The following is a 26,822-nucleotide window of genomic DNA, read 5'->3' on the forward strand; positions in this document are numbered from 1 at the left end:
CTGGAGGGTCATTTAATCAACTGGAGGGTCATTTAACTAACTGGAGGGTCATTTAACTAACTGGAGGGTCATTTAACTAACTGGAGGGTCATTTAATCAACTGGAGGGTCATTTAATCAACTGGAGGGTCATTTAATCAACTGGAGGGTCATTTAACCAACTGGAGGGTCATTTAACCAACTGGAGGGTCATTTAACCAACTGGAGGGTCATTTAACCAACTGGAGGGTCATTTAACCAACTGGAGGGTCATTTAACTAACCGGAGGGTCATTTAATCAACCGGAGGGTCATTTAATCAACTGGAGGGTCATTTAATCAACTGGAGGGTCATTTAATCAACTGGAGGGTCATTTAACTAACTGGGTCATTTAACCAACTGGAGGGTCATTTAACCAACCGGAGGGTCATTTAATCAACCGGAGGGTCATTTAACTAACCGGAGGGTCATTTAACTAACCGGAGGGTCATTTAATCAACTGGAGGGTCATTTAATCAACTGGAGGGTCATTTAATCAACTGGAGGGTCATTTAACTAACTGGGTCATTTAACCAACTGGAGGGTCATTTAATCAACTGGAGGGTCATTTAACCAACTGGAGGGTCATTTAACCAACTGGAGGGTCATTTAATCAACTGGAGGGTCATTTAACCAACTGGAGGGTCATTTAACCAACTGGAGGGTCATTTAACCAACTGGAGGGTCATTTAATCAACTGGAGGGTCATTTAATCAACTGGAGGGTCATTTAACTAACTGGAGGGTCATTTAACTAACTGGAGGGTCATTTAATCAACTGGAGGGTCATTTAATCAACTGGAGGGTCATTTAATCAACTGGAGGGTCATTTAACCAACTGGAGGGTCATTTAACCAACTGGAGGGTCATTTAACCAACTGGAGGGTCATTTAATCAACTGGAGGGTCATTTAACCAACTGGAGGGTCATTTAACCAACTGGAGGGTCATTTAACTAACTGGAGGGTAATTTAACCAACTGGAGGGTCATTTAACCAACTGGAGGGTCATTTAACTAACTGGAGGGTCATTTAACCAACTGGAGGGTCATTTAACCAACTGGAGGGTCATTTAACCAACTGGAGGGTCATTTAACCAACTGGAGGGTCATTTAACCAACTGGAGGGTCATTTAACTAACTGGAGGGTCATTTAACTAACTGGAGGGTCATTTAACCAACTGGAGGGTCATTTAACTAACTGGAGGGTCATTTAACCAACTGGAGGGTCATTTAATCAACTGGAGGGTCATTTAACCAACTGGAGGGTCATTTAACCAACTGGAGGGTCATTTAACCAACTGGAGGGTCATTTAACCAACTGGAGGGTCATTTAACCAACTGGAGGGTCATTTAACCAACTGGAGGGTCATTTAACTAACTGGAGGGTCATTTAACTAACTGGAGGGTCATTTAACCAACTGGAGGGTCATTTAACCAACTGGAGGGTCATTTAACCAACTGGAGGGTCATTTAATCAACTGGAGGGTCATTTAATCAACTGGAGGGTCATTTAACTAACTGGAGGGTCATTTAATCAACTGGAGGGTCATTTAACCAACTGGAGGGTCATTTAACTAACTGGAGGGTCATTTAACCAACTGGAGGGTCATTTAACCAACTGGAGGGTCATTTAACCAACTGGAGGGTCATTTAATCAACTGGAGGGTCATTTAACTAACTGGAGGGTCATTTAACTAACTGGAGGGTCATTTAACTAACTGGAGGGTCATTTAACCAACTGGAGGGTCATTTAACCAACTGGAGGGTCATTTAACCAACTGGAGGGTCATTTAACCAACTGGAGGGTCATTTAACCAACTGGAGGGTCATTTAACCAACTGGAGGGTCATTTAACCAACTGGAGGGTCATTTAATCAACTGGAGGGTCATTTAATCAACTGGAGGGTCATTTAACTAACTGGAGGGTCATTTAACCAACTGGAGGGTCATTTAACCAACTGGAGGGTCATTTAACCAACTGGAGGGTCATTTAACCAACTGGAGGGTCATTTAACCAACTGGAGGGTCGAGGGTCATTTAACCAACTGGAGGGTCATTTAACTAACTGGAGGGTCATTTAACTAACTGGAGGGTCATTTAACTAACTGGAGGGTCATTTAACCAACTGGAGGGTCATTTAATCAACTGGAGGGTCATTTAATCAACTGGAGGGTCATTTAATCAACTGGAGGGTCATTTAATCAACTGGAGGGTCATTTAACTAACTGGAGGGTCATTTAATCAACTGGAGGGTCATTTAATCAACTGGAGGGTCATTTAATCAACTGGAGGGTCATTTAACTAACTGGAGGGTCATTTAACTAACTGGAGGGTCATTTAACTAACTGGAGGGTCATTTAACTAACTGGAGGGTCATTTAACTAACTGGAGGGGCATTTAACTAACTGGAGGGGCATTTAACTAACCGGAGGGTCATTTAACCAACCGGAGGGTCATTTAACCAACCGGAGGGTCATTTAACTAACCGGAGGGTCATTTAACTAAGCGGAGGGTCATTTAACTAAGCGAAGGGTCATTTAACTAACCGGAGGGTCATTTAACTAACCGGAGGGTCATTTAACTAACTGGAGGGGGGCACTTGTTTCAAGGTAGAATAACAGCATTAATTTATCCCTTTATATATCTCTGGGAAGAAACACTACTGATCATCACAAAATAAAATGTACATCTAAGTGAAAATAGATCGCTTTGACAGTTACCCGCCTGGGTTTGTGGCCACGCTGACCGGGACAGCCCTATTCACACACATTCATGCAGGCAGGCTGACACACACGCACACACACACGCACACAAGCATAAGAGAAGTATGTGTGTGTGTACTGTACTGCATTGCTAGGCTGATTCTCTACTCTCTGAGACGAAGGGAATCAAAGGAGAGATGTGGAGGACAGGAGGGAAATCTAGTCCACTTTCCCATGATCCTCGAGCCCTTTTGTCCATTTTAATCCCATTCACGACTCATCTCCTCTGAGAGCTCTGCTCATTCTGTGTGTTCTTCCTGTCCGGGTTGGCGCCCCTCCTTGGGTTGTGCTGTGGCGGAGATCTTTGTGGGCTATACTCGGCCTTGTCTCAGGATGGTAAGTTGGTGGTTGAAGATATCCCTCTAGTGGTGTGGGGGCTGTGCTTTGGCAAAATGGGTGGGGTTATATCCTGCCTGTTTGGCCCTGTCTGGGGGTATCGTCAGATTGGGCCACAGTGTCTACCGACCCCTCCTGTCTCAGCCTCCAGTTTTTATGCTGCAGTAGTTTGTGTCGGGGGGGCTAGGGTCAGTCTGTTATATCTGCAGTATTTCTCCTGTCTTATGCGGTGTCCTGTGTGAATTTAAGTATGCTCTCTCTAATTCTCTCTCTCTCGGAGGAGGACCTGAGCCCTAGGACCATGCCTCAGGACTACCTGGCCTGATGACTCCTTGCTGTCCCCAGTCCACCTGGCCGTGCTGCTGCTCCAGTTTCAACTGTTCTGCCTGCGGCTATGGAACCCTGACCTGTTCACCGGACGTGCTACCTGTCCCAGACCTGCTGTTTTCAACTCTCTAGAGACAGTAGGAGCGGTAGAGATACTCTGAATGATCGGCTACGAAAAGCCAACTGACATTTTCTCCTGAGGTGCTGACCTGTTGCACCCTCGACAACCACTGTGATTATAATTATTTGACCCTGCTGGTCATCTATGAACATTTGAACATCTTGACCATGTTCTGTTATAATCTCCACCCGGCACAGACAGAAGAGGACTGGCCACCCCTCATAGCCTGGTTCCTCTAGGTTTCGTCCTAGGTTTTGGCCTTTCTAGGGAGTTTTCCTAGCCACCGTGCTTCTACATCTGCATCGCTTGCTGTTTGGGGTTTTAGGCTGGGTTTCTGTACAGCACTTTGTGACATCAGCTGATGTAAGAAGGGCTTTATAAATACATTTGATTGAGTGTATACTTCTATTCGTGGAGTCCCTGTATCCAGCTCTCAGTTAATAAGTCATATCAATGTGTGACTCATGTCTCTACAACACCTGTATCTGTGTACAGTGGAACGTCACAGATACTGTGTAATCACAAGACAGTATAACATTACAGATACTGTGTAATCACAAGACAGTATAACATTACAGATACTGTGTAATCACAAGACAGTATAACATCACAGATACTGTGTAATCACAAGACAGTATAACATTACAGATACTGTGTAATCACAAGACAGTATAACGTCACAGATACTGTGTAATCACAAGACAGTGGAATGTCACAGATACTGTGTAATCACAAGACAGTATAACGTCACAGATACTGTGTAATCACAAGACAGTGGAATGTCACAGATACTGTGTAATCACAAGACAGTATAACATCACAGATACTGTGTAATCACAAGACAGTGGAATGTCACAGATACTGTGTAATCACAAGACAGTATAACGTCACAGATACTGTGTAATCACAAGACAGTGGAATGTCACAGATACTGTGCAATCACAAGACAGTATAACATCACAGATACTGTGTAATCCCAAGACAGTATAACGTCACAGATACTGTGTAATCACAAGACGAAGCCTATTCTTATTTTTCCAAGTGTTAAATATGGAAATTATGAAATAAGGTCCCTAGTCATTCAAGATGGATTGGTTTTTATTCCCCCACGAAAACTAGTGAGGACTGTTGTCATGGATACGATTTGCTGATTGTCAGGCGAGAGTGAGTCGCCATTGGCAAGTTGACTGGGAATATGGTTGAATCCCTCCATGAGGCAATCAAACAGGCAAAATGTCAGTCCAAAGACAAAGTGGAGTCGCAATTCAACAAAATGGGAGACGTTGTGATAGAATCTAGTTAAAACCCATCTGTAATAAAATGGGAGGGTGAGCTCGAATCTAGTTAGAACCCATCTGTAATAAAATGGGAGAGGTTGTGATAGAATCTAGTTAGAACCCATGTGTAATAAAATGGGAGAGGTTGTGATAGAATCTAGTTAGAACCCATCTGTAATAAAATGGGAGAGGTTGTGATAGAATCTAGTTAGAACCCATGTGTAATAAAATGGGAGAGGTTGTGATAGAATCTAGTTAGAACCCATCTGTAATAAAATGGGAGAGGTTGTGATAGAACCCATGTGTAATAAAATGGGAGAGGTTGTGATAGAATCTAGTTAGAACCCATGTGTAATAAAATGGGAGGTTGAGGTAGAATCTAGTTAGAACCCATGTGTAATAAAATGGAAGAGGTTGAGGTAGAATCTAGTTAGAACCCATGTGTAATAAAATGGAAGAGGTTGAGGTAGAATCTAGTTAGAACCCATGTGTAATAAAATGGAAGAGGTTGAGGTAGAATCTAGTTAGAACCCATGTGTAATAAAATGGGAGGTTGAGGTAGAATCTAGTTAGAACCCATGTGTAATAAAATGGAAGAGGTTGAGGTAGAATCTAGTTAGAACCCATGTGTAATAAAATGGAAGAGGTTGAGGTAGAATCTAGTTAGAACCCATGTGTAATAAAATGGGAGAGGTTGTGATAGAACCCATGTGTAATAAAATGGGAGAGGTTGTGATAGAATCTAGTTAGAACCCATGTGTAATAAAATGGGAGGTTGAGGTAGAATCTAGTTAGAACCCATGTGTAATAAAATGGAAGAGGTTGAGGTAGAATCTAGTTAGAACCCATGTGTAATAAAATGGAAGAGGTTGAGGTAGAATCTAGTTAGAACCCATGTGTAATAAAATGGGAGGTTGAGGTAGAATCTAGTTAGAACCCATGTGTAATAAAATGGAAGAGGTTGAGGTAGAATCTAGTTAGAACCCATGTGTAATAAAATGGAAGAGGTTGAGGTAGAATCTAGTTAGAACCCATGTGTAATAAAATGGGAGAGGTTGTGGTAGAATCTAGTTAGAACCCATGTGTAATAAAATGGGAGAGGTTGTGATAGAATCTAGTTAGAACCCATGTGTAATAAAATGGGAGAGGTTGTGATAGAATCTAGTTAGAACCCATCTGTAATAAAATGGAAGAGGTTGAGGTATACACCGGGGTTGTGAGTTCGATTCCCACGGGGGGACAGTACAATTTTTTATTTTTTTTTAAATGCATGAAATTAAATTCACTACTTACTGTAAGTTGCTCTGGATAAGAGCGTCTGCTAAATGACTAAAATGTAAATGTAAAATGGATCAGACACGAGATGTGTGTGTCAGGTTCTACAGACAATCACAGATTACAAAGAGAAAACCAGCCTCGTCGCGGAGTCCGACGTCTCGCTCCCGGACAAGCTAAACACCTTCTTCAGCCGCTTTGAGGATAACACAGTGCCACCAACGCGGCCCCGCTTTGAGGATAACACAGTGCCACCAACGCAGCCCGCTTTGAGGATAACACAGTGCCACCAATGCGGCCCGCTTTGAGGATAACACAGTGCCACCAACGCAGCCCGCTTTGAGGATAACACAGTGCCACCAACGCGGCCCGCTTTGAGGATAACACAGTGCCACCAACGCAGCCCGCTTTGAGGATAACACAGTGTCACCAACGCGACCCGCTTTGAGGATAACACAGTGTCACCAACGCGGCCCTGTTTTGAGGATAACACAGTGTCACCAACGCGACCCGCTTTGAGGATAACACAGTGTCACCAACGCGGCCCTGCTTTGAGGATAACACAGTGTCACCAACGTGGCCCTGCTTTGAGGATAACACAGTGTCACCAACGCGGCCCGCTTTGAGGATAACAATGTCACCAACGCGGCCCTGCTTTGAGGATAACACAGTGTCATCAACGCGGTCCACTTCCAAGGAATGTAGGGGCTCGTTCTCCATGGCTGACGTGAGTAACACATTTAAGCTTGTTAACCCTCGCAAGGCTGCCGGCTCAGACGGCATTCCTAGCCGCGTCCTCAGAGCATGCGCAGACCAGCTGGCTGGAGTGTTTACGGACATATTAAATCTCTCCTTTTCCCAGTCTGCTGTCCCCACTTGCTTCAAGATGTCCACCATTGCTCCTATACCCAAGAAAGCAAAAAGGTAACTGAACTAAGGCTTGGGGCTAGTTAAGGATCTTATCACCTCTACCTTACCAGACACCCTAGACCCACTTCAATTTGCTTACCGCCCCAGTAGATCCACAGACGAAGCAATCGCCATCGCACTGCACACTGCCCTGTCCCGCCTGGACAAGAGGAATACCTATTTAAGAATGCTGTTCATAGACTATAGCTCAGCCTTCAACACCATAGTACCCTCCAAGCTCATCACTAAGCTCAGGGCCCTGGGTCTGAACACCTTCCTGTGCAACTGGGTCCTGGTCTTTCTGACGGCTCGCCCTCAGGTGGTGAAGGTAGGAAAGAACCTCTTCGCTGATCCTCAATACTGGGGCACCACAAGGGTGCGTGCTCAGCCCCCTCCTGTACTCCCTGTTCACCCATGACTGCGTGGCCATGCACGCCTCCAACTCAATCATCAAGTTTGTAGATGACACAACAGTAGTAGGCTTGATTACCAACAATGATGAGACAGCCTACAGGGAGGAGGTGAGGGCTTGGAGTGTGGTACCAGGAAAATAACCTCTCCCTCAACAAAACGAAGGAGATGATCGTGGACTTCAGGAAACAGCAGAGGGAGCACGCCCCTATCCACATCTTCCGGACCGCAGTGGAGAAGTTGAAAAGCTTCAAGTTCCTAGGCTTACACGTCACTGACATCCTGAAATGGTCCACCCACACAGACAAGTGTGGTGAAGAATGCGCAACAGTGCCTCTTCAACCACAGGAGTCTGAAGAAATTTAGCTTGGGCAACTCAAACCCTCACAAACTTTTACAGATGCACAATTGAGAGCATCCTGTCGGGCTGTATCACCGCCTGGTACAACAACTGCACCGCCCGCTACCGCAGGGCTCTCCAGAGGGCGGAGGCCAACAGACTGTTAAAACCTGTTAGGGCTAGGGGGCAGTATTTACACGGCCGGATAAAAAACGTACCCGATTTAATCTGGTTACTACTCCTGCCCAGTAACTAGAATATGCATATAATTATTGGCTTTGGATAGAAAACACCCTAAAGTTTCTAAAACTGTTTGAATGGTGTCTGTGAGTATAACAGAACTCATATGGCAGGCAAAAACCTGAGAAGATTCCATGCGGGAAGTGGCCTGTCTGACAAGTTGTTGTTCTTCTTGCCTCTGTTTATTGAAGACTGAGGATCTTTGCTGTAACGTGACACTTCCTACGGCTCCCATAGGCTCTCAGAGCCCGGGAAAAAGCTGAACGATATCGAGGCAGCCCCAGGCTGAAACACATTATCGCTTTTGACAAGTGGCCGATCAGAGGACAATAGGCTTAGGCGCAAGCCCGAGTCGACCCCATGCTTTATTTTCTTTCGTCTGTTTACCTAATTGCAGATTCCCGGTCGGAATGTTATCGCTTTTTTACGAGAAAAATGGCATAAAAATTGATTTTAAACAGCGGTTGACATGCTTCGAAGTACGGTAATGGAATATTTAGAATTTTTTTGTCACGAAATGCGCCGTGCTCGTAACCCTTATTTACCCTTCGGATAGTGTCTTGAACGCACGAACAAAACACCGCTGTTTGAACATAACTATGGATTATTTGGGACCAAACCAACATTTGTTATTGAAGTAGAAGTCCTGGGAGTGCATTCTGACGAAGAACACCAAAGGTAATCAAACTTTTCTAATAGTAAATCGGAGTTTGGTGAAGGCTAAACTTGCTGGGTGTCTAAATAGCTAGCCCTGTGATGCCGGGCTATCTACTTAGAATATTGTAAAATGTGCTTTCACCAAAAAGCTATTTTAAAAATCGGACATATCGAGTGCATAGAGGAGTTCTGTATCTATAATTCTTAAAATAATTGTTTTGCTATTTGTGAACGTTTATCGTGAGTAATTTAGTAAATTGTTAGTAAATTTGCCGGAGGTTTGCGGGGGGTATGCTAGTTCTGAACGTCACATGCTAATGTAAAAAGCTGGTTTTTGATATAAATATGAACTTGATTGAACAAAACATGCATGTATTGTATAACATAATGTCCTAGGTGTGTCATCTGATGAAGATCATCAAAGGTTAGTGCTGCATTTAGCTGTCTTCTGGGTTTTTGTGACATTATATGCTAGCTTGAAAAATGGGTGTCTGATTATTTCTGGCTGGGTACTCTGCTGACATAATCTAATGTTTTGCTTTCGTTGTAAAGCCTTTTTGAAATCAGACAGTGTGGTTAGATTAACGAGAGTCTTGTCTTTAAAATGCTGTAAAATAGTCATATGTTTGAGAAATTGAAGTAATAGCATTTCTAAGGTATTTGAATAACGCGCCACAGGATTCCACTGGCTGTTACGTAGGTGGGACGATTTGGTGCCACCTACCCTAGAGAGGTTAAATAGCCATCACTAGCCGGCTACCACTCGGTTACTCAACCCTGCACCTTAGAGGCTGCTGCCCTATATACATAGACATGGAATCACTGGCCACTTTAATAATGTTTACATACTGCTTTACTCATTTCATATGTATATACTGTATTCTACTCTACTGTATTTTAGTCAATGCCACTCTGACATTGCTCGTCCTAATATTATATACATCTTAATTCCATTATTTTACCTTTAGGTGTGTGTGTGTGTGTGTGTGTGTGTATATACAGGGTTACTACAGGATGGTCAGACGAGGCTTACCTCTTTGTGTTGTGATGTGAGCTGTTCTTCCAGCTGGCTGCATCTTTCTAAAGCCACACGCAGTCTCTCCCTGACCTGGATAACAGACAGACAATGATTAGTCTCCATCATTTTACACACTGCCATTAGACCTGTACAAAAGAAGAGATTAGCAGGCAGACAACGTCCTCCCCCCCACCAACCTTCTCGTCCAGGGCTTTGTGGTGTTCGAACAGGGACTTGAGTGCCTTGAGGACCTCTACCTCACTGGAGACCCCAGCAGGAGACTGGGCCTGCCTCTTCACCACCGTCATCCTCAGACTGCGTTCATGACGAGACACCAGACACTCCAGATGCTCCAGGAGAAGCTACGGTCATCACAGAATACACATCAGATGTTACACGTCATGGTACACACACACACACACACGTTCCAGGAGAAGCTACGGTCATCACAGAATACACAAGTTAGAAAAAAAACACACACACACACAGGATTGTGAAATAGTACAGACATGCTTACACATATGAGTGTGTGTTGTGCTCAATCCCATGTTGTTGAGCAGCTCAGGGGGGTCCCATCAGAGCTGCAGGCTGACAAAGTCCAGACTCATCCCTTAATCTCCCCTTCCCTCCTCATATCCCCCCTCTACCCCCTTCCTCCCATATTCTACCCTCCATCCTCCCTCTCCCCCTCTTTCTCCTCCTCCCTCCCCCTCTTTCTAATCCCTCCTCCTCTTTCTCCCTCCTCTCCCCAGTCAGTGTCCATTGTTCCTAATTAGACTGACCCAGACTCTGCTCATTGCAACTAGACTGGCAGGTGGATTAACCAGTTAGAGCCGTACATCTGCCACTAGGCCTGAGCAGAGAAGTGACAGACAGGGGAATTAACCTATGGCTGTCTGCGCTGTGACCTGGGAGGGCGGGTGTTCTGTCAGGGCGGGTGACCTAATCCTCAGAACAGAAAGCAAGCCCTCTCAAAAACTCAAACACACATGTAAACACTACTAAAACACACATGTACTACTAAAACATACACACACTACTAACACACACAAACAAACGAATACCCACAGTGGGGGTTTGACACTGTTAATGGACTATGCTAGGGACTGGAAGGGGACTGTGTGTGTGTGTGTGTGTGTGTCTGACCCGTGTGTTGTTCCTCTCAGCCTTGAGCTCAGCGATCTCCTCCTCCCTCTCCATCAAATGCTCCCGACACACATTCACCTCCTTGGTCAGCGCAGCAAACTCCTGGACAACAACACATTAACACAACGTTAGTGAGACAGCAAACTCCTGGACAACAACACATTAACACAATGTTAGAGCGGCAGGTCAAATCAATCAAATTGATTTTATAAAGCCTACTTTTGACCAGGGCCCTATTCCCTATACAGCGCACTTCTTTTGACCAGGGCCCATAGGCTGCACACATACATAATATGTTTCCATGTTGGTAAACAGGTTGGGGAACTACACACTTCCTGACAGTCAACAGGTTGGGGAACTACACACTTCCTGACAGTCAACAGGTTGGGGAACTACACACTTCCTGACAGTCAACAGGTTGGGGAACTACACACTTCCTGACAGTCAACAGGTTGGGGGAACTACACACTTCCTGACAGTCAACAGGTTGGGGGAACTACACACTTCCTGACAGTCAACAGGTTGGGGGAACTACACACTTCCTGACAGTCAACAGGTTGGGGAACTACACACTTCCTGACAGTCAACAGGTTGGGCAACTACACACTTCCTGACAGTCAACAGGTTGGGCAACTACACACTTCCTGAGTCACTTTTTAAGCTGCAGAGAAAATATTTAAGCTGTATGTTTGTGTGAATTTAATTTAAAATACGATTGAAGTATTGAATGAGTAGTAGCACTGTTTCACGAATCTGACTGAAAAATAATAATAACTAAGATTATACTTTTGTATCTATTCAGAAAGGTTGAGCTCTCCATCTCTCAGAGGACCAGATGGACACAACCACAGTAAGAACACCACACTGACTACAAATATCAGGAGAGATGGAGGGGACAGTGGAGGAGAAGAGAGAGAGAAAGAGAGAAAGAGAGAAAGAGAGAAGAGAGGACAGGAGAGAGAGGACAGGAGAGAGAGGACAGGAGAGAGAGGACAGGAGAGAGAGGACAGGAGAGAGAGGACAGGAGAGAGAGGACAGGAGAGAGAAGACAGCAGAGAGAGGACATGAGAGAGAGGACAGGAGAGAGAGACACTTCATTTAACTTCATATTCCAGAGACTCCCTCCAGTGTTCGATCCATCCCATCCAATCAAGAGTCTCCCTCCAGTCTTCCATCCATCCCATCCAATCAACAGAGTCTCCCTCCAGTCTTCCATCCAATCAACAGAGTCTCCCTCCAGTCTTCCATCCAATCAACAGAGTCTCCCTCCAGTCTTCCATCCAATCAACAGAGTCTCCCTCCAGTCTTCCATCCAATCAACAGTCTTCCATCCATCCCATCAACAGTCTTCCATCCATCCCATCCAATCAACAGTCTCCCTCCAGTCTTTTATCCATATCATCCAATCAACAGAGTCTCCCTCCAGTCTTCCATCCATCCCATCCAATCAACAGTCTCCCTCCAGTCTTTCATCCATATCATCCAATCAACAGAGTCTCCCTCCAGTCTTCCATCCATCCCATCCAATCAACAGTCTCCCTCCAGTCTTTCATCCATATCATCCAATCAACAGAGTCTCCCTCCAGTCTTCCATCCATCCCATTCAATCAACAGAGTCTCCCTCCAGTCTTCCATTCAATCAACAGCCACCATGCATTAAGACTACATGCAGTTTACCAACTAGAGACTCTTGCCCTATACCACACACACACACACACCACACACACACACACACACACACACACACACACACACACACACACACACACACACAGCTTACATGGTTGGGCCTACAGAATGAACCATCCTGATATTTGGTTCTGTGGGACAGGTTCCCTGAGTATCCAGGCCTTCTTTGAGGACACACACTGTTCAGTCCCCACGGCCTGAGGAAGCCTTTCTTCTTTCCCTCTCTTATATATTGATCTACTTCTTTGGAGACTGGCACCGATTCCACACTAGAGACCATGGGAGTTTTTGATTGGCCTGACCATGCATAAGTGCCCGTCCTTTAGCCAGTGAGGGAGGAGGAGGCGGGGAAAGGGGTTATTATGTGGGGAGTTGGAATGTTGGATTCCAGAATTCCAGAGCAGTCTGATATATAACCAGCCGCTAGAGAGAGAGAGGCCCTGCCTGTCTGACTACTTCAGGACAGCCTGCCCTGCATACTCTCTCCTTTCCCTCCATTTACCCACGCTCTCCTTCTTGGTCTCCCTTTATCCCTCTGTCTCTTCTCATCACTGTCTGTGTCTGAAATCTGTCTTGCCTACTACTAACCAAAACGACATACTGTGTACTAATCATACCACATACTATTTAGTACATACTATTTAGTAGAAATGTATGCAGCCGTTTACTAATCATACCACATACTATTTAGTACATACTATTTAGTAGAAATGTATGCAGCCGTTTACTAATCATACCACATACTATTTAGTACATACTGTTGAGTAGAAAAGTATTCAGTAAGCAACAAATATCAACATACTAGGCTCTCCCATACTGATAATCAATGTTGGGGTTAGTTACCTGGAAACTAATATATTACATATTACTCGGTACATTAAACAAAAGTAACGCGTTACTTTATAATATTACTTTGCATGTCCAAGGGAGCCGCGTCATTTTCATGAAAAAAAAAATATCGAAACGTTTTGGACTGTCGGAGGGAGCCGCGCGCGCTCTACCAAAGGTACGCTGCTTACTACCTCAGGTCTGATCACTAGTTCCTCCTTCCATCTGATAGGCTGCTTACTACCTCAGGTCTGATCACTAGTTCCTCCTTCCATCTGATAGGCTGCTTACTACCTCAGGTCTGATCACTAGTTCCTCCTTCCATCTGATAGGCTGCTTACTACCTCAGGTCTGATCACTAGTTCCTCCTTCCATCTGATAGGCTGCTTACTACCTCAGGTCTGATCACTAGTTCCTCCTTCCATCTGATAGGCTGCTTACTACCTCAGGTCTGATCACTATATTAAAACTGTTTAATTTGATCCTGAGTGTAGGTTATTTCCCTGACATCTGGAATCAAGGACTCATAACCCCAATCTTTAAGAATGGAGACAAATTTGACCCTAACAATTACAGAGGCATTTGTGTGAACAGTAACCTGGGGAAGGTTTTCTGGAGTATCATCAATGTAAGAGTTCTAAACTTCCTTAATAAGCACAATGTCTTGAGTAAAAGCCAAATTGGATTTATACCAAAACATCGCACAACTGATCATATTTACACCTTACACACCCTGATAGATAATGTCCACCAAAATAATACCAAAATATACACTTGCTTTATCGACTTCCAAAAAGCATTTGATTCTATTTGGCATACAGGACTGTTCTACAAAGTTATTGAAAGTGGTGTAGGGGGTAAAACATATGACATAATTAAATCAATGTATACTGGCAATACGTGCAGCATTAAAATTGGTAAGAAAAGGACAGAATTCTTTAACCAGGGGCGGGGCCTTCGTCAGGGTTGCAATCTGAGCCCTGCACTCTTCAATATTTACATTAACGAATTGGCCACTATTCTAGAAAAATCCTCAGCCCCTGGTGTTAGTCTCCACAATTCAGAAGTTAAATGCCTACTCTTCGCAGATGACCTATGCCTGCTGTCACCCACAGCACCTGGCCTACAGCAGAGCCTGGACCTGCTAGAGCAGTACTGCCAGACCTGGGCCCTGGCAGTAAACCCCAAAAAGACTAAAATAATGATTTTCCAGAGAAGATCCAGATCTCAGGGAATTAGACCAAAGTTCTCAATTGGTACAAAATATATAGAGTACTGTACACACTACAATTACTTAGGTTTAAAAATAAGCTCAACTGGACACCTTAATGAGGCAGTGAATGAACTGAGAGAGAAAGCACGCAGGGCATTCTACGCCATTAAAAAGCAAATTCAAATTGAAATACCTATTAAAATTTGGCTAAAACTAATTGAATATGTCATTGAACCAATTGCACTTTATGGCAGCGAGGTGTGGGGTCCACTTGCAAAACAAGATTTCATCAAATGGGACAAACACCCCATTGAAACCCTACATGCAGAGTTCTGTAAGATTCTCCTACGTGTCCAGAGGAAAACTACAAACAATGCATGCAGGGCAGAATTAGGCCAATATCCACTAATAATAAAAACTCAAAAAAGAGCAATTAAGTTTTGGAAACATCTAAAATACAGTGACCCCCTCTCATATCATTACCAAGCCCTGCAATGCCAAGAGCTGAGCAAAGAAAAGAGTCCCCTCATCCAGCTGGTCCTGGGGCTGAGTTCACAAACCTGTTCTACTAACACACTGAAGCCTCAGGACCAGAACATCCAATCAATCAGAATAAACCAAATTACAACACAGTCAAAACAAAACTACATTGCTTATTGGGAAACACAAGCACAAACACAAAGCAAAATGCAGTGCTATCTGGCCCTAAATCGACAGTACACTATGGCTAAATATTTGACCATGGTTACTGATCAAAACCTTAGAAAAACCTTGACAAAGTACAGGCTCAGTGAGCACAGCCTTGCCATTGAGAAGGGTAGACACAGGAAAACCTGGCTCCCTGTAGAGGAAAGGCTGTGCAACCACTGCACAACAGCAGAACCTGAGACGGAGCTGCATTTCCTGACAAAATGTCAAAAATATAAAACAATTAGAGAGTGTCATTTCCCCAAATTTGAAATCCTTATTCAAGGTTTTAAAGACCTCTCTGATGAGGATAGGCTACCCATCCTGTTGGGGGAGGACGCAGAGAGCTGTGGGTTGGCAGCGCACTACATTGCTGCCTGCCATAAGTTGAGGGACAGTGTCTGACAGACCAATAAACCTGCACATGTCCTCAACTGTATGATTATTGTTATTGTTGAATGTATAGTTATATTGACCGTTGGTTATTGTTGTCCCGTTGACAATTTTTGATTCTCATTTTTATTTATTTTTATATTGTAAATATCCAAAGTAAGCTTTGGCAATATGTACATTGTTACGTCATGCCAATAAAGCGAATTGAATTGAATTGAGAGAGAGAGAGAGACGGGGAAGAGGAGAGAGAGAGAGAGAGAGAGAGAGAGAGACGGGGAAGAGGAGAGAGAGAGACGGGGAAGAGGAGAGAGGAGGAGAGGAGAGAGCGCGAGAGAGCGAGAGAGCGAGAGAGAGCGAGAGAGAGCGAGAGAGAGCGAGAGAGAGCGAGAGAGAGCGAGAGGGGGAGAGGAGAGGAGAGAGAGGGAGAGAGGAGAGAGAGGGAGAGAGGAGAGGAGAGAGAGGGAGAGATGAGAGAGAGATGGGGAAGAGAGGAGAGAGAGGAGAGAGAGGGAGAGATGAGAGAGAGATGGGGAAGAGAGGAGAGAGAGATGGGGAAGAGAGGAGAGAGAGGGGGAAGAGAGGAGAGAGAGGGGGAAGAGAGGAGACAGAGCGAGAGAGAGACGGGGAAGAGAGAGGAGAGCGAGACGGGGAAGAGAGAGAGGAGAGAGAGACGGGGAAGAGAGAGAGGAGAGAGAGACGGGGAGAGAGAGAGGAGAGAGAGACGGGAAGAGAGAGAGAGAGAGAGAGACGGGGAAGAGAGAGAGGAGAGAGAGAGACGGGGAAGAGAGAGAGGAGAGAGAGACGGGGAAGAGAGAGAGGAGAGAGAGACGGGGAAGAGAGAGAGGAGAGAGAGAGAGACGGGGAAGAGAGAGAGGAGAGAGAGAGACGGGGAAGAGAGAGAGGAGAGAGCGAGAGAGAAACACTAAATGTACATATTCACCCTCTGAATGGTACATATACACAATCCATGTCTCCAGGTTTAAAATCCTTCTGTAACCTATCTACACTGAATGAAGTGGATTGAACAGGTGACATCAAGAAGGAGGGGGAGAGCGAGAGAGAGAGAGAGAGAGAGAGACGGGGAGAGGAGAGAGACGGGGAGAGGAGAGAGACGGGGAGAGGAGAGAGAGAGAGACAGAGACGGGGAAGAAGAGAGAGACTGGTCAGTCTGTGTCATGGAAAGAGCAGGTGTTCCTAATGCCTTGTACACAGAGAGAGAGAGTAGCTACCCGATGTCATGGTTGAGAAGCTTGGACATTTCCAACTGAATGTAAACAAGAGACATTGTGCAAATAGACGCACGCTTGTCTGAAGGAAGAACAGTACTGGCTCTGGAGCAGCATGTACACACACACACACACACACACACACACACACACACACACACACCTATTAAATATGTAGGGCGGAGCACGTGCATATACTCATTTGAATGAAATGGGAGTAGCCTCTGGCTCTCCCTCTCGCTGTGTGTTCGCTGTGCAGATGTCCGCTGGGTAACAAAGAGGGTATGATGTTACCACTGGTTGTCTCATCTGTCAGGAGGTGAGCCCTCTGCCAAGGGTTCATGATACAGATGGGTGGAACTCCCAATTGATAGGGGACTGGGCCCACATGGGGGAAATACAGAGGAAATTCAGGGGAAACACAGGGGAAACACAGGGGAAACACAGGGGAAACACAGGGAAAACACAGGGAAAACACAGGGAAAACACAGGGAAAACACAGGGAAAACACAGGGAAAATGACACAGCACAGCTTCCAGAAAGACCGTTGCTTTCAAACGAGGGATTTGGTGGTAAAACAGTCATTCTGCTCATAGATTAGACACGTATGAACAACACATTGACACGTCCAGCCCAAAGCGGGAAGTAAAAAAAATACTTAGTCAGCATGTCTTTAATAAGCACTTAGGATGGTAGGGAACTGTAAAACAAGTACACATGTAGAATACAATGTAAATGCCAATGGTGTTGATACCATGCTCCCAACAGCACTCTGCAATCTGAAGCCACTGAGACGTTTTGCCCTGAAACACACAACTCCAGCCATCTGCAGGTCAAAAGTCAAAGTAGCCCAGACAACTTGACTGAACAGTGTGTTGAGCTGGAGCGTGGTCCATGGCATGCAGCATCTCCTTAAACTGTTATTTACTCTGCTGTTACATCTGGTCTAGAGACTGCAGCAACACTGGTCTGACAGACTCTCTACTCTGCTGTTACATCTGGTCTAGAGACTGCAGCAACACTGGTCTGACAGACTCTCTACTCTGCTGTTACATCTGGTCTAGAGACTGCAGCAACACTGGTCTGACAGACTCTCTACTTTGCTGTTACATCTGGTCTAGAGACTGCAGCAACACTGGTCTGACAGACTTTCTACTCGAGTGACTGTCTGGAACAAGTCCGCCTGTCTCAGTCTCCTGTTCTGTCCCTCTTTCTTTCTCCCCATCTAGGTCCTTTCCTCCGTCTCTCGGCAAGTCACTCAGTTTTCCCCCTCTCTCCGTGTCTCTTCCTCTATCCCAGTCTCTCCCATCTCAGTTTGATTCCTCCAATGTTTTTAGTATCCTGGGAGAGTAGGAAAACATTGGTGGTGAATGTCCCTGTATGACCAACGTCCCCATGCAGGGGCTCTATGTTCATACGTTGTGTCTATTGGTGGAATAGTGGGTCTAAGGGGGGCTGGAACTAATTCTACATGCCGTTCCACAGCCCTGTTTGTAAAAGATGCTGACGTTGGGGGGGGGGGGGGGTCTAGATTAGAGGTCGGCCGATTATGATTTTTCAACGCCGATACCGATTATTGGAGGACCAAAAACCCCGATGCCGATTAATCTGCCTATTATTTTTAATTTTTTTGTAATAATGACAATTACAACAATACTGAATGAACACTTATTTTAACTTAATATAATATACATCAATAAAATCAATTTAGCCTCAAATAAATAATAATGAAACATGTTCAATTTGGTTTAAATAATGCAAAACAAAGTGTTGGAGAAAAAAGTAAAAGTGCAATATGTGCCATGTAAAAAAGCTAACGTTTATGTTCCTTGCTCAGAACATGGGAACATATGAAAGCTGGTGGTTCCTTTTAACATGAGTCTTCAATATTCCCAGGTAAGAAGTTTTAGGTTGTAGTTATTATAGGAATTATAGGACTATTTCTCTCTATACGATTTGTATTTCATATACCTTTGACTATTGGATGTTCTTATAGGCACTTTAGTATTGCCAGTGTAACAGTATAGCTTCCGTCCCTCTCCTCGCTCCTACCTGGGCTCAAACCAGGAACACATCGACAACAGCCACCCTCGAAGCAGCGTTACCCATGCAGAGCAAGGGGAACAACTACTCCAAGTCTCAGAGGGAGTGACGTTTGAAACGCTATTAGCGCGCACCCCGCTAACTAGCTAGCGATTTCACATCGGTTACACCAGCCTCATCTTGGGAGTTGATAGGCTTGAAGGGGTGGGAATAATTTGTGGAACGTTCCAACAGGAATCTGTTCCAAAAAACGTAAAGTAAAAGGTTGCCAACCAACAACGCATACAAAGTAGCAACGCATACAAACCTAGCTAACTAGCTGCCGAATAAGCATCAACTCACCACGTAGCTTATTCTTAATGTTTGTCTATAGGCAACCAGAGTGAGGACAGACATTTTTCAGAATAAACGTGATGAGTGAAAAACGCTATGAAATAGACCACTCCCTACCCGGTATCTTATTCTGCCGCTATACAACTTTGTATGCGTTGTTTTTTGGCAACCTTGTTATTTACAAAGTTTTTGGAGTAGATTCCTGTTGGAACGTTCCACAAATTATACCCACCCGGGTTGAAGTCATAAACAGCGCAATGCTTGAAGCACAGCGAAGAGCTGCTGGCAAAACGCACGAAAGTGCCGTTTGAATGAATGCTTACGAGCCTGCTGGTGCCTACCACCGCTCAGTCAGACCGCTCTATCAAATCATAGACTTAATTATAATATAATAAACACACAGAAATACGAGCCTTAGGTCATTAATATGGTCGAATCCGGAAACTATCATTCAGTGAAATATGGAACCGTTCCGTATTTTATCTAACGGGTGGCATCCCTAAGTCTAAATATTCCTATTACATTGCACAACCTTCAATGTTATGTCACAATTACGTAAAATTCAGGCAAATTAGTTCGCAACGAGCCAGGCGGCCCAAACGGTTGCATATACCCTGACTCTGCGTGCAATGAACGCTAGAGATGTGACACAATTTCATGTTAGCAGGCAATATTAACTAAATAGGCAGGTTTAAAAATATATACTTGTGTATTGATTTTAAAGAAAGGCATTGATGTTTATGGTTAGGTACATTGGTGCAACGAGAGCATTTTTTCGCAAATGCGCTTGTTAAATCAACACCCGTTTGTCGAAGTAGGCTGTGATTCAATGAGAAATTAACAGGCACCGCATCGATTATATGCAACGCAGGACACGTTAGATAAACTAGTAATATCATCAACCATGTGTAGTTAACTAGTGATTATGTTAAGATTGATAGTTTTTTATAAGATAAGATTAATGCTAGCGAGTAATTTACCTTGGCTTCTTGCTGCCCTCGCGTAACAGGTAGTCAGGCTGCCATGCAGGCTCCTCGTGGAGTGCAATGTAAGGCAGGTGGTTAGAGCGTTGGACTAGTAACCGAAGGTTGCAAAAACGAATTCCCCCCTGAGCAAGGCAGTTAACCCCCGTTCCTAGGCTGTCATTGAAAATAAGAAAGTGTTCTTAATCTGACTTGCCTAGTTAAATAAAGGTGTAAAAAAAAATATATATATATATATATATATATATATATATATATATATATATATATATATATATATATATATATATATATATATATATATATATATATATATTTATTTAAAAAAATTGGCAAATCGGAGACCAAAAATACAGATTACCGATTGTTATGAAAACTTGAAATCAGCCCTAATTAATTGACCATTCCGATTAATCGGTCGACCTCTAATCTAGATCAGTGGTTCTCTAACCTCTCCTCAGGACCCCCTGACATTACATGGGGGGGGTCCCCCGAGGAGAGGTTAGAGAACCACTGATCTAGCCCTTTAAGTATTATAGCTACAGTGATGTGATGCCTGGGTTAGATGGCTCCACTGCTACAAGGCCTTATGAGGCCACAACACCCTGGACTGTGGTAAGCCACTCTCAGGTTAAGGAGCTTTACATCAGCCAACTCACTCACACACACACACACACACACAATTAGTGGAATGAAACAAAGTGCCAACAGAGATGGGGCGTAATTCAGAGAAGCCTGTCATTTCAGCCCCAGAGAGCCACGGTTCAGCCCCAGAGAGCCACGGTTCAGCCCCAGAGAGCCACGGTTCAGCCCCAGAGAGCCACGGTTCAGCCCCAGAGAGCCACGGTTCAGCCCCAGAGAGCCACGGTTCAGCCCCAGAGAGCCACGGTCCAGCCCCAGAGAGCCACGGTCCAGCCCCAGAGAGCCACGGTCCAGCCCCAGAGAGCCACGGTCCAGCCCCAGAGAGCCACGGTCCAGCCCCAGAGAGCCACGGTCCAGCCCCAGAGAGCCACGGTCCAGCCCCAGAGAGCCACGGTCCAGCCCCAGAGAGCCACGGTCCAGCCCCAGAGAGCCACGGTCCAGCCCCAGAGAGCCACGGTCCAGCCCCAGAGAGCCACGGTCCAGCCCCAGAGAGCCACGGTTCAGCCCCAGAGAGCCACGGTTCAGCCCCAGAGAGCCACGGTTCAGCCCCAGAGAGCCACGGTTCAGCCCCAGAGAGCCAAGGTTCAGCCCCAGAGAGCCAAGGTTCAGCCCCAGAGAACCAAGGTTCAGCCCCAGAGAACCAAGGTTCAGCCCCAGAGAACCAAGGTTCAGCCCCAGAGAGCCACGGTTCAGCCCCAGAGAGCCACGGTTCAGACCCAGAGAGCCAAGGTTCAGCCCCAGAGAGCCAAGGTTCAGAGGAGGAGATTCATTCCTCTATTGGGTTCAACCCATTCCTGAATCTCCATACTAGTCCTTGACTCACTCCAGTTCCAAACAGTGGATTGTTTATCTGGAGGGCACGACCCCACTCTAATTTCCACTGATCAGAGCCCCTCTGATATCAGAGATTAACAGAGCCCCCAAATCCTTAATCTGGGTTAGGGCAGGGAGGGAGGGCTGCCTCAAGGAGACTACTGCTGCCTCATAAGCCTGTGTTATAGAGATGCTTTGTGGCAGCAGGCAGCAAACAGCAAACAGTGCATTGCAGTAATGTGCAACGTTGACATATAGCCTGTGTACTGAGCAAGGAGAAAACATGCCAGTCTCAGAGAGTCCTAAAGGGGACCTGAGCCAACCTGCCAGACCGGACCGTGACCATGAGTGGCCAAATCCAGAGTGGGAGGGAGAAAGGAGGGGACTAGTGTGGGAACTGGTGCCAGGCCCTGGGTCTCAAAGTCCATGAAGAGAAATTCAGTCAACCTTTCTGTCACAGATATACAAAACATAGAATACACAACCATATACAAAAAAACTCACGTCTGAAACTTTGGGTAGATTTTTTTTGGGGGGGGGGTTACTGTACTCCCCCTCTCTCTGTGTTTCTCTGCCCCTCTCAGGGTCCCCTCAATGGATGGAAGAACGAACGATCCACCAACTCCATACTTCCACCAGTGAATGAAAAAACAAAGTTTTCCTCGTCACATTTTCCATGGAATACAGAGTGAGGCTGGATTTACTCACTACAATCAATAGAATACAGTAATCTCGCTCTCTCTCTCTTTCTCTCTCCCTCCCTCCTTAGGAAACTCCAAAAGATGCTAAAACAAGGAACATAACTCTAAAAGGACTTTGAAGAGAGGAAAGGAGAGAGAAAGAGTGAATGTGGGAAGAAAAAAAATAGTTAGGCAGAGGCACACGAGGAGAAAAACAGAGATATTTTATAGAAGCCCTCTAAACCAAGACGCTACGGAAACAAATCCCATTTGGAGTTGAGTGAGGCAAAAGAGTAGGGAGGGAACAGAGGAGAAAGGAAGAGTTTAAAACAGTAAAGGACAGTGAGCAAGAGAGACGGGGAGAGAGAGAGAGAGACGGGGGAGAGAGAGAGAGAGAGAGAGACGGGGGGGAGAGAGAGAGAGAGAGAGAGAGACGGGGGGAGAGAGAGAGAGAGACGAGGGGAGAGAGAGAGAGAGAGACGGGGGAGAGAGAGAGAGAGACGAGAGAGAGAGAGAGAGACGGGGAGAGAGAGAGAGAGAGAGACGGGGAGAGAGAGAGAGAGACGGGGAGAGAGAGAGCTATGAAACGCCTCACTGCTCTCGGTTAGTATGGGTATGATACTTTACTAAATCTCCATCTTATAATAAGAGATTTACTACAGTCCTCTACTGGTTCACATCACAAGACCAGTAAGCTCTCCCTCTCTGGCCTTATCACGTGAAGGGGCTCCTGCTTTCCCCACCCACACCAAGCAGCCACTGTGCTGAAACGTCGCTCAGACCCCACGCCCTCCCCTCAGACCCCACGCCCTGCCCTCAGACCCCACGCCCTCCCCTCAGACCCCACGCCCTGCCCTCAGACCCCACCCCACGCCCTGCCCTCAGACCCCACGCCCTGCCCTCAGACCCCACGCCCTGCCCTCAGAACCCACGCCCTGCCCTCAGAACCCACGCCCTGCCCTCAGAACCCACGCCCTGCCCTCAGAACCCACGCCCTGCCCTCAGACCCCACGCCCTCAGACCCCACGCCCTCAGACCCCACGCCCTCAGACCCCACGCCCTCAGACCCCACGCCCTCCATCTTGTCTGTCTGTTATCCTCTCACCATTTTCACTTTCCCCCCCTTCCTCTCCCTTGCCTCTCCCTTGTTTCCCCCCACTCCTCCTCCCTTTCTCTCCCCCACTTCCTTTTCCCCCCTCATCTCCCTCCGTCCTCCTCTCCCCCTCTTTCCCCCCACTCCTCTCTTCCTCCCTACTCCCCCCTCCACTCCTTCCTTGAGTGGTGGTACACCATCCAGCAGAGCACCGCTTTTCTTTAACCCCCCCATACTCCCCCTTTCTCCCTTCTCTCTTTAAACGTCCATCTCCTCCTCCCTTGTGTAGAGCCATAGAAACACCACCAGGCCTGAAGAACATTTAATTCACACACACACACACACACACACACACACACACGAGCGAGACAGAGCGTGAGAGAACTCACTGAGAAAAACAGTTCCCCACTTCAACAAAACCACACTGTGTTCAGATGGCACTGACCTCAACACGACACAATTAGCCCAATTCCACCATATGGGGCATAACATTAGATTAAAACTGCTGGGGCTGAACACAACATCACCACGGTGTCAACACTGAAATATATTCATAGGGCTGGACGTGTGAATGAGTGTGTGTGTGTGTGTGTGTGTGTGTGTGTGTGTGTGTGTCAGTCATCCTGGTCAATGAGGGAAAAAAACAATGGCAGTTGAGAAACAACTGTCCCGTCAACCCCGTCAGTCAGCAGTGAACTGTCCCGTCAACCCCGTCAGTCAGCAGTGAACTGTCCCGTCAACCCCGTCAGTCAGTAGTGAACTGTCCCGTCAACCCGTCAGTCAGTCAGCAGTGAACTGTCCCGTCAACCCCAGTCAGTCAGCAGTGAACTGTCCCGTCAACCCCGTCAGTCAGCAGTGAACTGTCCCGTCAACCCCGTCAGTCAGTAGTGAACTGTCCCGTCAACCCCGTCAGTCAGCAGTGAACTGTCCCGTCAACCCCGTCAGTCAGCAGTGAACTGTCCCGTCAACCCCGTCAGTCAGTAGTGAACTGTCCCGTCAACCCGTCAGTCAGTCAGCAGTGAACTGTCTCGTCAACCCGTCAGTCAGTCAGCAGTGAACTGTCCCGTCAACCCCAGTCAGTCAGTAGTGAACTGTCCAGTCAGTCAGTAGTGAACTGTCCCGTCAACCCCGTCAGTCAGCAGTGAACTGTCCCGTCAACCCCGTCAGTCAGTAGTGAACTGTCCCGTCAACCCGTCAGTCAGTCAGCAGTGAACTGTCCCGTCAACCCGTCAGTCAGTCAGCAGTGAACTGTCCCGTCAACCCCGTCAGTCAGCAGTGAACTGTCTCGTCAACCCGTCAGTCAGTCAGCAGTGAACTGTCCCGTCAACCCCAGTCAGTCAGCAGTGAACTGTCCCGTCAACCCCAGTCAGTCAGCAGTGAACTGGTCCCGTCAACCCCAGTCAGTCAGCAGTGAACTGGTCCCGTCAACCCCAGTCAGTCAGCAGTGAACTGTCCCGTCAACCCCGTCAGTCAGCAGTGAACTGTCCCGTCAACCCCGTCAGTCAGCAGTGAACTGTCCCGTCAACCCCGTCAGTCAGCAGTGAACTGTCCCGTCAACCCCGTCAGTCAGCAGTGAACTGTCCCGTCAACCCCGTCAGTCAGCAGTGAACTGTCCCGTCAACCCCGTCAGTCAGCAGTGAACTGTCCCGTCAACCCGTCAGTCAGTCAGCAGGTAACTGTCCAGTCAACCCCAGTCAGTCAGTAGTGAACTGTCCCGTCAACCCCGTCAGTCAGCAGTGAACTGTCCCGTCAGTCAGTAGTGAACTGTCCCGTCAACCCGTCAGTCAGCAGTGAACTGTCCCGTCAACCCCAGTCAGTCAGCAGTGAACTGTCCCGTCAACCCCAGTCAGTCAGCAGTGAACTGTCCCGTCAACCCCAGTCAGTCAGCAGTGAACTGTCCCGTCAACCCAGTCAGTCAGCAGTGAACTGTCCCGTCAACCCGTCAGTCAGCAGTGAACTGTCCCGTCAACCCGTCAGTCAGAAGTGAACTGTCCCGTCAACCCGTCAGTCAGAAGTGAACTGTCCCGTCAACCCGTCAGTCAGCAGTGAACTGTCCCGTCAACCCGTCAGTCAGCAGTGAACTGTCCCGTCAACCCCAGTCAGTCAGCAGTGAACTGTCCCGTCAACCCCAGTCAGTCAGCAGTGAACTGTCCCGTCAACCCCCATCAGTCAGCAGTGAACTGTCCCGTCAACCCCAGTCAGTCAGCAGTGAACTGTCCCGTCAACCCCAGTCAGTCAGCAGTGAACTGTCCCGTCAACCCCGTCAGTCAGCAGTGAACTGTCCCGTCAACCCCGTCAGTCAGCAGTGAACTGTCCCGTCAACCCCAGTCAGTCAGCAGTGAACTGTCCCGTCAACCCCAGTCAGTCAGCAGTGAACTGTCCCGTCAACCCCAGTCAGTCAGCAGTGAACTGTCCCGTCAACCCCAGTCAGTCAGCAGTGAACTGTCCCGTCAACCCCGTCAGTCAGCAGTGAACTGTCCCGTCAACCCCGTCAGTCAGCAGTGAACTGTCCCGTCAACCCCGTCAGTCAGCAGTGAACTGTCCCGTCAACCCCCGTCAGTCAGCAGTGAACTGTCCCGTCAACCCCGTCAGTCAGCAGTGAACTGTCCCGTCAACCCCGTCAGTCAGCAGTGAACTGTCTCGTCAACCCCAGTCAGTCAGTCAGCAGGTAACTGACCAGTCAACCCCAGTCAGTCAGTAGTGAACTGTCCCGTCAACCCCGTCAGTCAGTAGTGAACTGTCCCGTCAACCCCGTCAGTCAGCAGTGAACTGTCCCGTCAACCCCGTCAGTCAGCAGTGAACTGTCCCGTCAACCCCAGTCAGTCAGCAGGTGAACTGTCCCGTCAACCCCGTCAGTCAGCAGTGAACTGTCCCGTCAACCCCGTCAGTCAGCAGTGAACTGTCCCGTCAACCCCGTCAGTCAGCAGTGAACTGTCCCGTCAACCCCGTCAGTCAGCAGTGAACTGTCCCGTCAACCCCAGTCAGTCAGCAGTGAACTGTCCCGTCAACCCCAGTCAGTCAGCAGTGAACTGTCTCGTCAACCCGTCAGTCAGCAGTGAACTGTCCCGTCAACCCCAGTCAGTCAGCAGTGAACTGTCCCGTCAACCCGTCAGTCAGTAGTGAACTGTCTCGTCAACCCGTCAGTCAGTAGTGAACTGTCCCGTCAACCCCAGTCAGTCAGCAGTGAACTGTCCCGTCAACCCGTCAGTCAGCAGTGAACTGTCCCGTCAACCCGTCAGTCAGCAGTGAACTGTCCCGTCAACCCCGTCAGTCAGCAGTGAACTATCCTGTCAACCCCGTCAGTACAGTTTACTACAAACCGACAGGGTTGACAGTGAAGTTCACTAGCGACTGAGGGTTCAGG

At 46.8% G+C, this 26,822-nt stretch overlaps 1 protein-coding gene across 23 annotated transcripts in view; it reads right to left on the reverse strand.

Annotated features, from left to right (window-relative positions):
- LOC115203624 (liprin-alpha-1) overlaps positions 1-26,822 on the reverse strand; it is an 83,265-nt gene that overhangs the window by 44,658 nt on the left and 11,785 nt on the right. For all 23 annotated transcript variants that reach the window (XM_029768471.1, XM_029768473.1, XM_029768472.1 and 20 more), the window contains exons 3-5: positions 10,836-10,937; positions 9,887-10,051; positions 9,705-9,779 (exon numbers count right to left, since the gene is read on the reverse strand). In XM_029768471.1, the coding sequence (XP_029624331.1) occupies positions 9,705-9,779; positions 9,887-10,051; positions 10,836-10,937 (342 nt within the window). The remainder of the gene's footprint in view (positions 1-9,704; positions 9,780-9,886; positions 10,052-10,835; positions 10,938-26,822) is intronic.

The sequence above is a fragment of the Salmo trutta genome, chromosome 12 (assembly GCF_901001165.1).
Source record: "Salmo trutta chromosome 12, fSalTru1.1, whole genome shotgun sequence".
Classification (NCBI taxonomy): domain Eukaryota; kingdom Metazoa; phylum Chordata; class Actinopteri; order Salmoniformes; family Salmonidae; genus Salmo; species Salmo trutta.